Here is a 12911-nt window from a genome sequence, read left to right on the forward strand (position 1 = left end):
CACTGTCGTAGAGAGTTCCTCTGGATCAGTTGATTATTTCTATGCAGAGGAATGTCCTCAAGAAAGCAAAAGTTGATTTTCAGAAAAACAAATTTATGAACTCATTTTCCTCTTTAGGACATCTGACATTTGTAGGTAAGTGAAATCAAGGCGAACCATTGCTTTATTTTACTATAAAATCAGCAGTTTTATTCTATGTTTTTGTATTAAAAACCTTCTTTTAAAAAAACAAAACCAAACTGGGTATGCTCTCGCTGTACTTCATGCAGTCAGTTTTCCTCTCTGTGTCATTGGACCATTTGATTAATGAATTGTGAAAAACAGCCTTGAGTTGAGAGAATTTTTACATTGAGGGATACCAAAAAGGACATGTTAGTAGTAAAATAAGCCATTGCTTGTGTTAAAAGTATACCCCACCTATTATGTGTTGAGTATTTTGTCAAACACATACAGTATTTTTCACTCCATAAGATGCACTTTTTTTTTTTCCTTCCAAAAGTGGAGGAGAAAATGCCCGTGTGTCTTATGGAGTGAGAAATACAGTATTTTAAAAAATATTTTAATACAGCATTTGGTTTAGAATTTCTTTTCTTTCTTTTTTTTTTTTTTTGTATTTTTCTGAAGCTGGAAATGGGGAGAGACAGTCAGACAGACTCCCGCATGCGCCCGACCGGGATCCACCCAGCACGGTGGGCGACCCGCTCTGCCCACCAGGGGCAATGCTCTGCCCCTCCGGGGCGTCACTCTGCCGCGACCAGAGCCACTCCAGCGCCTGGGGCAGAGGCCAAGGAGCCATCCCCAGCGCCCGGGCCATCTTTGCTCCAATGGAGCCTTGGCTGCGGGAGGGGAAGAGAGAGACAGAGAGGAAGGAGGGGGGGTGGAGAAGCAAATGGGCGCCTCTCCTATGTGCCCTGGCCGGGAATCGAACCCAGGTCCCCTGCACGCCAGGCCTACGCTCCACCGCTGAGCCAACCAGCCAGGGCCTGGTTTAGAATTTCTTTTTCCTTATTTTCCTCCTTAAAACCCTAGGTGTGTCTTATGGTCAGGTGTGTCTTATGGAGCGATAAATACGGCAAATGTGACTAAAATATGGACTCTAACCCCAGCTCAAATGTTTACTTCACAGTGCACAAAATTTTACAGACCACAAATCACCTCGTTAAATTATCACAAGGATTTCATAAAATACATACTGGTTCATTTTTTTTTTAAATGATGGAAGTGAAAGGTAGAAAACATCATTGCCATGTGTGGCCACTGAAGTCTTTGTTTGGTTAGCTTAGTGATCAGCTAGTGGCTTAATGTCTCAAGCAAAAAGGAAGAGGCGAGGGGGGGGGGGATGGGGAGGATGAAGGAAGGGAAAAGAATAAAATGAGAAAGCCAGGCCTGTGTGAGGGAGCAGGCCTTCAACAATTAGCCGTGTAGCTCACACCTCCGCCTCAGCCTTCACGTCCCGCTTGCACAGAGCCTGAGAGTCAGGTAGACGTGAGAGATGACGGCCTTCTCGGGTCATTGCTGAGCGTGTACCCCGCTCTGGGCATGTGCAGGAGCTTCCGTGGGAATCGAGTCCTGATTTCAGAGGCGCTCACTGTTGGTCTTTCCTCCCAGGCGCTTTGATATGCCTGTTGTTTGTCCCAAACGATATCCCTTCCCCTGTGTGGCAGCAGATACTTCATTAGCCTTTAAACTTTTCTGACGAGTGCCTCTTGGGTACCACTCACCTCTTCACCCAGGAGAAGTTCTGAACTAGGTGAGGTAAGGACTAACCCGTGGCACCGGTCCTTCAGGGAGCCACCGGGAAGGTCAAACAAAGAACCACAGTGATTGGAAAACAAGGTCTGCTGTTTCTTCCAGCACCAGGGATCCACACCAGGGAAGGGGGTTGCCACCCTCAAGACCAGGCCAGGGAAAGCAAAAATGCTGCAAATACCTCCTATTGATATTTCGTTGCCTTTTACATGACTGTGTGTTCACCTCATTTCTGTAAACCAGGGGTCGGGAACCTATGACTCGTGAGCCAGATGTGGCTCTTTTGATGGCTGCATCTGGCTTGCAGACAAATCTTTAATAAAAAATAATGTTAAAATTATAAAGCATTCTCATGTATTACAATCCATTCATTTCCTACCACTGATGTTCATGGTTGCAGGTGGCTGGAGCCAATCACAGCTGTCTTCCGGGACAACACCAAATTTTTATTGGATAATGCGTAATGTACACGGGTCGTTGTATGGCTCTCACGGAATTACATTTTAAAGTATGTGGCATTCATGGCTCTCAGCCAAAAAGGTTCCCGACCCCTGCTGTAAACCTTTAATAAATTGCCAGGTTTCAGATAAAGTTGATTCTGACAGTTTTTCGGGTTTACTGTGTGTTTGTTTGTTTGTGGAGGGATTGTCCAATGAAATTCCTTCCTTCCTCTGCTATTATCACTGATACCACTCTGTGCGCACATGCTTTACAAGTATTATATACATAAAAGAAAACATATATGCGAACTATGCAGAATGCTACCTTACTACATTTGGTATAAAGCAAATTGGACAAGAGAGAGATTGTGTAAGAAGGGAGTAAGAAATGAAGGGATATTGATCTACCCAACTTTAGGTGCTAAAACACTGTGCAGCCTTTCTAGGGAGTTATGTCGTTCGTGTGTCTTTTCCATTAGGGGGACAGTGTTGGATTGCCTGTAACATAAAATCACTAACACTGGCTCAAACAGATAGGAATTTATTTGACTCACGAGAAACCTGGGCTAACTGGCTAGGGCTAGTGAGGTAGCCCGGTGATGCTGTCAGGAACTCAAGCCCCGTCTGCCTTTTTTTTTTCACTGTCATTAGAGCAAATGGCTCCCACATCCTCTGTTGTTGCCTTTTGATCTCAAGAGGGCTGCAGCAGCTCCAGGTATCTCCTGTGCATTCAAGGTAGAGAATTGGCACCAGGCATTTTCCTAGTGTTTTTGTTTCTGCTTTTAAGTTGGGGCAGGAAAAATATCCTCTTCAGAAGACTTCTTATATTAATGAGCCAGGAGTAGTTCACCTGCCCACTTATGTCAGTCACTGGCCAAGAAGGATGAAATCACTATGACAAGTTGTGATTCTTTTTTTGGACTGAGGCAGGGCCCGCCCTTCAAGAGATCAAAGGATCAGGGTTCTGTAAGCCAGGATTAAGGAGGGAAAGCTATTAGGTAGGCAGTGGACAGAGGTGGTGGCCATAGGCAGAAGGCCAGGAGAGATGGCAGATTAAGGTGGAAGTGGCAGCTTGGAAGGGTGGCAGCTGACTGTTTTGTCCCCAGCCAGGCCCCAAATTGGAGCAAGCTGTCACTGTTACCGGGAAGAGGGGGGTTAGAAAAGCAGAGTGTCTAGGCCTGCTGTAGGGCTGAACCCAGAAGTGTCAACTCAGAGGCCACAGCGACCAAAGCCCGAGTGTGTCCGAAGCTGGACCAGGCGTCCAGAGCTCATGTCAGGGCCCGGAGGCAGCAAACAGAGTTCTGCTGAGTGCCGAGGTCCGGCTCCAGTGTTTGCCTGGTGGGAGTTTACGGCACATTTTAGAGCCGGTTTTGAAGGGTGTGGCGACCCCCAGGCCCTCAGACAACCAGTTACCTCCGGGGTGAACGCAGTGGGGCGGGGCTAGCAGGTCCCCTGCACTGCATGGAGATGGGGAAGGGTTGTCAGGGCCAAGCTGGGAAACTGGCAGGAGTCCCAGACGTAGGAGGAGCCCGACTTTCTGGGCAGTGACCAGAGCGGGAGCTTGGAAATGAGGTAGAGAGGTGAAGCCCTGTTATTTGAAGGTGGGAGGCAGGCTGGGATTAGGGAACGGGGCACTCCGTGGTTAAAACTGGGACTGTAGGGGGGGTCTAAGACTCGGCTGCCGGATGTGCAACCCCCGTGTGGAGCGGGCTCAGTGAAATCAAAGGGCTCCCATCTCAAGGTGGGATTGCTCATGGGAATTGAAGATTAGGCCGAGCCTACTACATACGGGGATCAGGGGGTCCTGGTTGGGAGGGAGAAGAAAGCATGTGGCATCCCAGGGGACAGGTACAAGAAATAATTTGGAGATCGCATGTGTAGGACTTGGCAAGAGGGAAACAATGTGAGGTGTGCGCCTCGGTGGCCAGCCTTACCACAGACACGGGATGTCCACACAGCAGTCATTTCCGAAGCTAAAACCCGTCGAGTCTGAAGTGTACAGTGGACATCTAGGTAGGGATGTTAGTAGCTGATGACACGAGACTGGGTTTGGGAGAGAGTGCAGCTGGAAAGCAAGGCTGGGGTCACCCTCACTAGGACAGCGATGGACTGAGACGGAAAGGGAGAGAGCTTGGGAGCAGCTCAGCACAGGTCTCCGCCCTCCGAGCAGAGGGAAGCCACGCCCCCTACGGCTGGATCTGCTGCCTGTTTTATGTCCCTGTGAGGTCTGTTCTCAGCGCCCTCATATTTCTGGTGGATTCTTCTTCTCTGATACTTTCCCTTACACCCAATTTCCCCAGATGTCTGCCTTATCTATTCCTCAAAGGTCTGCTTAGATTATTCAAGGACAACAAAACAACAAAGAAACAAATATGAACAGTTCCATCTTCCTCCTGCCCCAGAGGTGGCTTCGTGTCTACCATTACGCCTGATTTCCATTTATAGTAACTGTTACTTGTGGATAATCCACAATATTCTTTAGTGAGTCTTTTTTTTTTTCAATGCCAAGGAAAAGTATGTTGCAACTTTCTCCTTCATTCTATAATCGTGCAGCCAACGGGGCAAAGGCGGACGCTACCTGACCACACCCACCTCAAAGTCATTCTTGGTTGAGCCAGCCGACCACACCCCGGGCCTCGGAAGGAGCATTCCTTTAAGCCAGGAAGAATTCCTTTTTTTTTTTCTGAATTAAATTAGAGGTGTGTTGTTGTTGTTGTTGTTGTTTTTAAAGATTTCTATTAAGGGAAAAGAAAGATCATTAAAACCCATATGATAAAATGAATGGTTTCATAAGTTGGTGTAAGCGTACTTAAGTGTGAATAAGGCATCGGTGTTAAGCTCTAAACTGGGTGGCGAAATATCGGAACCTGTGGTTAGGACTTAAAGGTGTCAGTGAGTTTTTCAAACACACGTCGCACATGCCAAGAACTTCCCAGGACTGAGGTCAGAGCTAGAGATAAAGTAACCAAGTATTCATGGAAGTGTGAAAGGCATTCTTGGGAATAATGTTGCCCCAGAACTGCTCCGGGCAGGGTAGGACTGATGCCCCCTAACTCTAGACCTCAGGAGCGGGTCTCAGTTTCCATCCCTCCAGGTGGGATGGCGCGAAGGCAAGGCCTTTCCTGCTTGGCCTGGCCCGTGAGTGGAAGCGCCGTGTTGTTCTATAAAACACCAGTGATTCAAAGGTCTGGGACTTCGTTGTCAGGGCTCTTCCGGTTGCTTTTCAGGTCGGGCGAAGGCGTTTGGAGACTGTGCTGAATGGAGTCGGGGCCCAGCCCTGTCGGTACTTAATGGCTTCATTGTGGCTTTTAATCTGTTGCCCAAGCGCGTTATCTTGCTTGCCCAGACAAGCCCGTCACCATGACGGGAGAGTGTGGGAAAACGCCGCTCTGCCCGGGCGGCCGGGGAAGGGAAGCCCTGTCTGAGGCCGGGGAGAATCGCACGCGTGTTTATTTTAATGCCATCTGGAAACGTGCAGCTTCCAAATCTCTGGGCTGCGTGCGGACAGCCCAGCACCTTTCCACGGACGGGAGAAAAGAAACAGGGGACCAAAAAGCCGGCAGAGCACGGCGATCCCTTAAACAAGTTCAAGTTAGCGATCAAGAAATCTGAAATGCTGAATGTACTAAAATGTTGACAGCAATTTTGCTTAACATGCGGTAACCCTGGAAGAGAATGACATCTTTGGCACCAAAGGAAATCGAGAGAAGAAAAGCAGCAGTTTTCAGGATTTGAAGTAAGCCACAGATTATTACCATCTGGACGCTTATGCAGACCTCTTGCAAAACCAGAAAGCCAGGACCCAGACTGGAGAGTAAGTATATTGAACTCGGGTGTGTTGTTAGACAGAAGAAACTGGTCTGAATTTTTAAATGCAATACTTTGGAAAACCTGACAACCCCCCCCCCCCCCCCCCGACGGTGGTACTAATAGTTCGCTTGTCTGAAACCTGGAACACCCAGAGGAGTTGTTGTGTGTGCCTCATGTGGGCAATACCGTTGCTACAAACCTTTACTAGACCAGGCCTCCAGCGCTTCATGACTTCTCTGTAAATGTGGAATTATTTGTAAATTGCTCTCCAATTTCAGATTGCTCTTAGACAAATGTGTTTTTGTGTTCTTTCCAGAAACTTGTGGAAGGGCCATCCTGAAATGCGTTTAAGTGTGTTGAGTAATGAATTGGTTCATCATTGTCACAGGTGACGTAGCCTGAACTTGGACTTTTCTGCGTATTATCCAAAACAAGGCACTTTGGGATGAGCCCCCATTAAATATCTTTCGTTGTTTTGTTTTGAGTTTTAGGTTGTGTGCGTACATATGTGTGTGCTTTAATCAGGATTTATATTTGTTCAGAGATCTTGCACCTAAAGTAATTAAATCTAATCCTTGAAAAACTAGTTATACTGGGGAGTTAAGGGGGTGGGTGGGGAGGGGGAGGGGAGATTTTTATTTTAAATAAAAAGTGAAGGTATGTTTTAAAATAACAAGTCATGAAGGAGAAGCCCGTTTACCATGTTTATATAAAAAGAGTAAGGAGGCCATTAGGTACGGTATTTGAATTCTCATTTAGAAATCGAAACTTTCTCAAAAATGACTTGGGTCTAGAGCACAGTAATAAATTGTAATGCGGTGGGTTTAACTTGAAAAGAGCAGTGAATGACAGATTGTAGAAGCCGGCCAATTAATCATCACTTACTGCTTTTCTACCCAGTGCATGCGGAAGGTTGTTTATAAACAGGGATATTTTTTCGATGTGCATCTGATTTGAGTGCCACATTGGCAGTGCTTGGCTAGTTTGGCAACATGAAGATCTTAGATCTCTGGAACGTAGCCGCCTCTCTGGGATCTGGAATGCTTCACAGATAGATTTGTTCTCTCCTTGGAAGCTCTAAAATCTTAATGTTTGGCAAGAAGCTCTTCACCCCATTTTTTTTTTCCTTTGGTAACCTAAAATTCTCAGAATAATCCAATATGGAGCATTTGGCCAAATTAAATTAAGAGAGGGTGGAAATAACTGGATGAACTCCTTCACCTGTTGGTCATGAGGTTCGCAAGGAAGTTGAATCACACACAGTAGTTTAAATGTTTAATTCTGAAAACTAGTAGCCACCCCAACTGTTTACTTTGCAATTAAAGCCCAGATTTGAGTCTTTCTTACTGCAGGGTGCTCAGGTTAGCATAGCCCGTTCCACTTTTTAAATTCTGAGACTAATCTTGGGGGAGTAATTTAATTTTCCATTGATTTGAGAGAGGAAGAGAGAGAGAGAGAGAGAGAGAGAGAGGGTGGGGGGAAGAGAGAAAGGGAGGAAGGGAGAGAGAGAGAGAGAAGCATCAACTCGCTTCTTGTTCCATTTATTTGTGCACTCAGGGGTTGCTTCTCATACAGTCTCTGACCGGGGATCAAACCTGCAACCTTGGCACAACAGAATGATACTTTATCCACTAAGCCACCCGGCCAGAGCCTTGGGGGAGTAATTAGCATATGGGAAAGGGGCCATGAAGCTTTCTGGACACTTGGGTCCTATTTGATAAATTATTGTTTCAGAACATCAAATGGACCCCTGTGTCCTAAAAACGTTCATATAATTTCCACACGTTCACTTTTTTTTCTTACTGGAACGCGTAACTTATGGCAGGAGTCGCTTGGAAATCTGAGCTCATTATTGAAGTAAAACTAATGGTCAGATGTAGAGCATACATTTTGGAAATATCTCCGTGTGGGAAACTCTTTGGTGAAGTTTATTATGCATATGTTTATAATGTATTTTTTTTTATGTTTGCATAAGTATCTTAAAAGCATAAGGAGAAAAAAGTGCCAAGTAGGCATAGTTGAGTTCTCCTACTGCAGAACACACGTGGGCAAAGGTCCGGATTTGATTCAGGGGGAGGTACTGTTGGAATCGCGTGTGGAGGAATGTTAACGGCTTGTCTGGAAGTGTGTGAATGGGGGGCGAATGCAGGCCCTTCATCTCCATCCTGCCTTCTTTTTGAAGTGATGTTTGGCACAGTCGCTGCCAGTGGTGCCCGCTTGTTGAAAATCCCGCGTCCATCACGTGCAGTCTGGGAGCGCTCTGCTCTCTGTGCGCCAGCGAGGGTCAGGAGTCGGGCATCCTCGCTGAGGTCTGCAGCTGCCTCTGTGGATCTGCCCTGAGTCAGCTTCCGGTCTTGGGTCTCATTCCCGGCCTCACGGGGGGCTCCCTAAGAGTTTTGAGGGGCAGTCTTGCCACAGGGATGCCCTGCTCACAGAAACGTCCTAAGTGTGCACCCTGGGATCCCGACCAGCCCAGTCACAGATCAGTCTCCATCCAGACAGACTACAGGGCAGCCCACGTTTGCCTGCAGACGCCTTGACCCAACAGCCACTGTTCTCACCCCCTGTCCCCAGCTGACTTGCAGGTGGTGGCAGGGAGGTCGTCTCCATGACCGTGACCTTGCAGTGAGCTGGCACGGATCCTGGGGAATGAATAGCTCCCTTGTCCAAGTATATAATGGAGTGTTTTGCTGTTAAAGAAAAAAGGAAGATGTCAAGGTGCTACTTTAAAAATAGTCTACTTTGCAGTAGTGTCTGTTTCAAAGCTGTTGCATACGTATCCATGTGTCTGTAGCCGTATTCTCCGTGGCACTTACGGGATTTCAACAGCGACCGACTCTCCTGGAGAGCTCACTGTGGGAGGTCCGGAAGGTTCGGGCTGTGCCGCCTCGGTGAGGGGGGAAGACCCACGAAGCAGCCGTGGGTGACGGGAGTGGACAACTAGAGAAGAGTGGCGAGGCACAGGCCGGGCGTGCTGCATGCAGGGCTGGGGGGCGCGAAGGTCCACCGTGCCTTCCTGTCCTTTCTCAGGGGTAACCCTCCGCTCCCCAAGGCTGTCCCCTCCGAGCCACAGCCTGCCACACCTGTGCCTCTGCCGCCGGTGTGTGAACACACGCAGGTCCCCTCTCTGATTCTGCCGTCGTGCGCGGACGCGGCTCCGGGACCGGTTCCGCCGTCGTGCGCGGACGCGGCTCCGGGACCGGTTCTGCCGTCGTGCGGCTGGAGCCCGGCTGTTGCATGTCTTCGCCGCACGGCTGGGCAGGCTGTCTTGCTCTCATTCATGTTTCCTCTCGGAGTTCTCCCTAATCACCAGGGTCCTTCTCACTCGTCTCGGTCCTGTCTCCGCCAGCTTCTGGCCCTCGCCGTCCTTGGTTCCTGGAAAGGTGCCTTGTCCGGTTTGCACCTGTTTGGCCGGCGGCCATGCTCCCTCCGGCTTCTGCGTCTCCCAGGTTTCACTCACCTCTAGCTCCTTATTCTGTCCCTCTTCCTGAGTCAGCCGGCTGGCCCCTCAGAGGATTCAGAAACCCACTTCTCAGATATTCATTGAGTACCCACTATGTACCAGGCATTGATGTAGGTGTTTCCCCCCCTTCCTTTCCAAGTGAGAAGAGGAGAGATAGAGAGACAGACTCCCGCATGCGCCCCAACCATGATCCACCTGGCAACCCCCATCTGGGGCCGATGCTTTGCCCTTCTGGGGTCATGCTCACAACCGAGCTATTTTTAGCACCTGAGGAAAAGGTTCCATAAAGCCATTCAAAGTGCATGGGGCTGATGCTCTCAAATCAATTGAGCCATGGCTGCGGGAGGGGAAGAGAGAGAGAGAAAAGGGAGGGGGAAGGGTGAAGAAGCAGTTGGGCACTTCTCCTGTGTGCCCTGATGGGGAATTGAACCTGGCACATCCACATGCTGGGCTGATGCTCTGCCACTGAGCCAACCAGCCAGGGCCTTGAGGTAGGCATTGAAGGGTGGAATGATGACAGACATGTGGGCCCCTGCTTCCTGGAGTCTATGGTGTAGGAAGGAAGAGAGACGAAGTGAGTGGGTCACCTCTGCACAGCCTGGAAGCTGCCCCACAAGGACAATGATGGCCCCTGTGGGGGCCTGTGGAGGGCACCCAGCCTGACCTGGGTGGAGTGACCCCTCAACCCACGCCACCTCGAGCCTTAACCTCTCTTGAGCTCTAGTCTCTCTTGAATGACTTGTCAGCACCTCACACAGACCATGGCTAAGAGGAAATGACCTTCCCCTCCCAGTAATTACCCCCCCCCCCCCCCCCCCCCCCCCCGCACATCTGGTGGTTGAACCGGCGTTTCCCTCACGGAGGCTGACAGTCCAGGAATCGCACCAGATCTCTATCCCGAGACCCTCCCCCCCCCCCCCCCCCCCCCCCCCCCGCCCCGCAGGCTGCCGCCCACTTCTGCCTGCGTGCAGCTGCGATGGCTGCCAGGTCCGCCTCCCTGCCCGCTTCCCTCGCTGCTGCCTGCACCACACCCTCAGCGCCCCGTCGCCACACTGTTTCATATTTGTAAAGGGGCCATTTACTTATTCAGAGGAGATACTTAAAACTCACCCAAGCGGTTCATCTGTGTAGTAGGAAAAATGAGAACATACAGATAAAGAGAAAGGAGGGAAAACCCACGTATTTTGCCACTTAGATAACATCCCTGTTAAGGCTAGATAACATCCCTGCTAATGCTCTGACATTTATCCTCTTAAACTTTTCTCTCTGTAGCTAAATAGCTATATATCTAAATATTCTCATATATAAAAAGATCTTACAAATTGTAATTTTGTCATCTATATTTTTCTGTTGCCACTTTTTTGTACTTAACCTATATGATTGCTTTCCCACATCTATAAGTACAATTATTTGTAATAATTTTTCATGGCTACATAGTAATCTGGAATAATCTTTAGGCCATTTCAGTGTATTTCTGTATTACTGCGCGGTGGGCTTCTTAAAACTTCTTTCATTCTTGCTATTCTGTGGAAAAAGCATCAGTGATTTCCTGTTGCCTCTACACACAAATACACACACACACACTCACAGACACACAGATACTCACATACAGACACACACAGAGACATACATGGGCAGACAGACACATACACACACAGACACACTCTTATACAGATGCACACACAGACACGTACACACACAGAAACATAAAGAGACACACACTCGTATACATAGACACAGAGACAGACACAGGGACACTCACAGAGCCACACACACAAAGACACTCACACACACCCAAGGACACACACACATACAGACATTCTCCTCTTTATGTAGGACTGGTTTTCCATTGTTCAGCCATCAGTATTTCCTTCCTCATCAGGAATAGGATTGTTTAGACCAGGGGTCCCCAACCTTTTTTGGGCCACGAACCAGTTTAATGTCAGAAAATATTTTCACGGACCAGCCTTTAGGGTGGGATGAATAAATGTATCACGTGACCAAGACAAGCGTCAAGAGTGAGTCTTAGACGGATGTAACAGATCTGGTCATTTTTTAAAAATAAAACATCGTTCAGACTTAAATATAAATAAAACGGAAATAATGTAAGTTATTTATTCTTTCTCTGTGGACTGGTACCAAATGGCCCACGGACTGGTACCGGTCTGCGGCCCGGGGATTGGGGACCACTGATTTAGACCACAGTTTGCTGGTTATCACTCATGGGCGCCTTATGTCATACAGCTTTTAGAAAGGAGGGGCCTCAGCATGACGGAGGGGACAGTTCTTGGGGTGTCCACAGCACCTCGCTTTCTCTCTATCCATTTCTTCTTTCCCTCATCGCTGTCCAGTGTCCTGGGTGGCAGATGTGACCCAGGCACCTCTGAGCTCTGGCTCCTGCTACGGTGGAGTCAGGAGACAGCTGTGCAAACAGGCAGGTGCAGCACAGCCCACGGCGCTGTGGGGCAAAGGGCCCCTCCGATGGCTGGGAGCGGAGCTCGTCCTGGAGCCTGACAGGCAGTTACCGAGGGAAGTTGGCGGTGGTCAGAGAGGACACTGGGGGCAAGTGCACAAAACGGGGCGTGCTGGGCTGCCCTTGGGGGAGGGCAGGGGCCAGACGGAGGGTGTCAGTGTGGCCGTGACGGGAACGAGATGGCAGGTGCAGGGATGAGGGCCTGTACGGGGTCTCCGCCCACCCTGCACACAGTATGATTAGGCAGATTAAACGGGGAAGCTCATAAAGCCAGCATGGTCCTTGCTGCCAGGGACTTGTAATCAAAACCAAGATCAAGTTCTGAGTTTTTATGATTTTGATATTACTAGTTCAATCCTGAGACCCAGATGTTACCGGGAAAATCAAGGTATTTTATTGACCTGATTGTATTTTCTTTTTAACACACCAAAAGAGTAGAAAGCCTTCTAGATGTCTAGGACTTTATTTTCATTGTCTCAGAATTCCTTCTATTAGAAATCATTCAGGTCAATTATATTCACTGGTATAAAGGCAGATTAGAATGTGTGTATGCATATTTGTCCACATACTAAAGCTAGACAAAATATAACTGTACCTCCTTAGGGAAGAGGCAAACCATTTTGCTCTTCAGTGGTAATAGACATAATTCCTCAACGGAATATCTGTGTCCCTTCAAAATCACAGCCCTTTTGTTGATGTCTGTGCCTTTTTTTGTGTTTAGTTCACTGTGAGTCCTTAAAACCAAAGAACATAACTCGCTCCAGTTTTTTAATAAGGAGGAAAGAGATTATTCAAACTGCACAAAATTTGCCTAAAGTGACAAAGCTAATTAGCAGCTCAGCCAAAACCGAATCCAGGACCTCTGGCTTCTAGTCCTGTGACCTCTCCACCACTTCTTGCTGCCGTCTTAGTGGAAAAATAAAAAAAGAAAAGAAAAAATATTGGCGAATCAAGCCGACACCTTGCTTTGATTCTC

General features: G+C 48.3%; 1 protein-coding gene across 5 annotated transcripts in view; it reads left to right on the forward strand.

Annotated features, from left to right (window-relative positions):
- Positions 1–12911, forward strand: part of STOX2 (storkhead box 2) — a 213663-nt gene that overhangs the window by 52086 nt on the left and 148666 nt on the right. The window contains exon 1 of one of the 5 annotated variants that reach the window (XM_066237983.1): positions 5697–6003. The exons of the other annotated variants lie outside the window; for them this stretch is intronic. Coding sequence (XP_066094080.1) covers positions 5958–6003 — 46 coding nt within the window. The 5' untranslated portion in view covers positions 5697–5957. Of the gene's footprint in view, positions 1–5696; positions 6004–12911 lie in introns of those variants that run through there. 5 annotated transcript variants of the gene reach the window in all.

This window comes from Saccopteryx bilineata, chromosome 6, assembly GCF_036850765.1.
Source record: "Saccopteryx bilineata isolate mSacBil1 chromosome 6, mSacBil1_pri_phased_curated, whole genome shotgun sequence".
Classification (NCBI taxonomy): domain Eukaryota; kingdom Metazoa; phylum Chordata; class Mammalia; order Chiroptera; family Emballonuridae; genus Saccopteryx; species Saccopteryx bilineata.